The following is a 2,242-nucleotide window of genomic DNA, read 5'->3' as shown; positions in this document are numbered from 1 at the left end:
TCTGGAGCCATATAACCTCTGAAGAGAAATCAGGAAGAACCATAAGAGTAAGTATTGGCCATGAGCTTGTGGAATAAATTTATATGTTCTTTTCCTTCTATAATCAATCATATACAAGGCGATAATCATTTGTGCTGCTGTTATTAGATGCCATAAAGAAATATGTCTGCGTTTTACAATATTTCCATTTGATATCCATATTGTTCAAAGTATAATTACCAAAATAATAATAATAATAATTTATCCCTTTACCACCAAGTATTCGTATACTAACAACAACTGATTTCCTTCAATGCAACAACCATACAGCTTCACGAGATGGGGATGCTGCAAGGCAGATATCATGCCTATCTCATTCACAAATTCACGATTTCCTTGTTTCGATTTGGCCGATAACTGCTTTACAGCAATTACAGAACCATCTGACAACATACCCTGAAATAAAATAGACTGAGATTTCAGAATGTTTTAAAAGATATTGCTTCCCTTTTATCACAAGCTTTTGCATGTGTGATAGATTTTATACAAGAAGGCCCCATACAGTAGAACATTTTGTCAGCACATAACCAAATTAAATAGTAAACTGGAACATTCATAAATACCTTGTAAACTGGACCAAATCCTCCTTCTCCTATCTTATTTGCAGGGTCAAAATTATTGGTCGCATGTTTAATTTGCCTTAGGCTGAAATAACCAGTTTGGAGATCTAGAGCACGGAGTTCTGTGGTGAGCAGAATCTTAGAATCAGCATGACAAGGATAATCAAAAGTTCACAGCATGCACACAATCAAATAAGATACATGCTTCCTGTGCCATTAATCTTACCTTTATCTTCAAGGTCCTTCCCTCCCAAGTAACCTTTCTTCCGGAGGACCAGCAAAACCAATGCCGCAAGCACACATGGAGCAGCTACAATGCCAATAATAGCTCCAACTGATAATCCGCCACCGTTATCTACCTTAAAGTCTACAAGGAGAGAAATAAATTAAATAACAAGACCGTTGATGGAAACAAAAAATCCTCTTGATTTCGTCAAGACTTACTAGGAGTCACTGTAATGGCAGATATGAGAGGTCCATAGACACCCCTGTCAGGAACAGCAGTAGTACCTTTGCCTGACCAGTATAAGTGTATCTCCAGTGTGCTACCATTAACAATTATACCATCAAATACCTTAGTGATGCCAATACCAACACCTCCAGCTTCCTCCATAATATTGAAATTTGCCTCAACTACCTTCCCCTGCAGGAAGAAGTTCCGAGCATGACTTTTGCAGGTTTTAAAGAGTGTTACCACCCTTTTCTATGGAAACTTGGAAGGGATCCATAACACATGGTAGGTGTCATGAGGTTATTTAGAAATACAATCATAGATAAAAAGAAAAATCCTAAATAAATGCGCTAATTTGAAAATCATTTTACTCACTTGAATTGATATATCAAATATCCGCCTCCCAAGGCTGCTAAAAGTCTGATTATTGGAAAACATAATTTCAGCAAAGTGGAGCTGCACTTTGTAACTGCCCGACAGCATGCACAGGCCATAGTACTTGAGTGATTGAGGAGCAAGGCGAGCAGTTTGGTAAAAACCTGCACCGGTCACATTCAGACCATAAGAATTGGTTGCTTTGTAAGCGCCGTTATTAGTGCCAATATAAGTCCCTGTACTGCTATAACCCCATCTTTCTGATATAGATGCAAAATCAGCTGGCCCCCCTGAAGTTGTATCGTCTTCATATTCATTATCACCAACAGTCTCACTGCTCCCTCCACAGTTTATGAACAAGGAATGGTCTGTAGAACGAAGGATCAATATCATAAGCTGCCTTCCCTAGGACAACAAGTGCTGTATTTATGTAATTACACCTTCATCAAACACCAGAGTACTGTTTTTACACACTTACATTGAGATTTTCTTGTGCAAACAAGGTCCTTGTTCAAGCACCAAGAAATCCTGTAGAGAAGAAAGAGGGTTGTCGATGAGTCAAATTTCTAGATTTCTTAAAAAGGCATCTTAGTGAAGAAGGAACTTACTTGTTACTCCCAGTTGACACATGACTAGCAACTAAGTTCCTATATAATTTCAAAATAGAAGTTAGCAACCAACTTGAGACAAAGGAGAAGAAACAAGTAACGGGAAAAAAATAATGCCTACACTGGTAGCTGTTGACAACTTTGCTCAGCTGATCCAGTAAAATTGTTGTAAGATAAATCCCTGAAATAAAATTTCATGGCAGGGGTAA

General features: G+C 38.1%; 1 protein-coding gene across 1 annotated transcript; it reads right to left on the bottom strand.

Annotated features, from left to right (window-relative positions):
• Positions 1 to 42: 42 nt before the first annotated feature.
• Positions 43 to 2,234, bottom strand: LOC105120317 (probable LRR receptor-like serine/threonine-protein kinase At1g53430). The gene is made up of 8 exons (XM_011018488.1): positions 2,155 to 2,234; positions 2,034 to 2,072; positions 1,904 to 1,953; positions 1,426 to 1,793; positions 1,044 to 1,242; positions 826 to 966; positions 603 to 721; positions 43 to 435 (listed from the first exon to the last, which is right to left on the bottom strand). The coding sequence occupies exons 1-8, from the start codon at positions 2,229 to 2,231 to the stop codon at positions 241 to 243; spliced, it is 1,188 nt and encodes a 395-aa protein (XP_011016790.1). The 5' UTR covers positions 2,232 to 2,234; the 3' UTR covers positions 43 to 240.
• Between the last annotated feature and the right edge of the window lie 8 nt (positions 2,235 to 2,242).

This window comes from Populus euphratica, unplaced genomic scaffold, assembly GCF_000495115.2.
Source record: "Populus euphratica unplaced genomic scaffold, PopEup_1.0 scaffold6612.1, whole genome shotgun sequence".
Lineage (NCBI taxonomy): Eukaryota > Viridiplantae > Streptophyta > Magnoliopsida > Malpighiales > Salicaceae > Populus > Populus euphratica.
Note: the sequence above shows the minus strand (reverse complement) of the source record. Positions and strands in the feature narration are given on the sequence as shown.

Bases quoted from the DNA above. Each gene is read 5' to 3' on its own strand.
- LOC105120317 (XM_011018488.1), bottom strand. From the start codon at position 2,231: ATGAAATTTTATTTCAGGGATTTATCTTACAACAATTTTACTGGATCA. The intron at 2,073-2,154 runs GTAGGCATTATT...GAAATTATATAG, and splicing joins AGTTGTCAACAGCTACCAGT to GAACTTAGTTGCTAGTCATG. The intron at 722-825 runs GTAAGATTAATG...TGCTCACCACAG, and splicing joins GAAGGACCTTGAAGATAAAG to AACTCCGTGCTCTAGATCTC.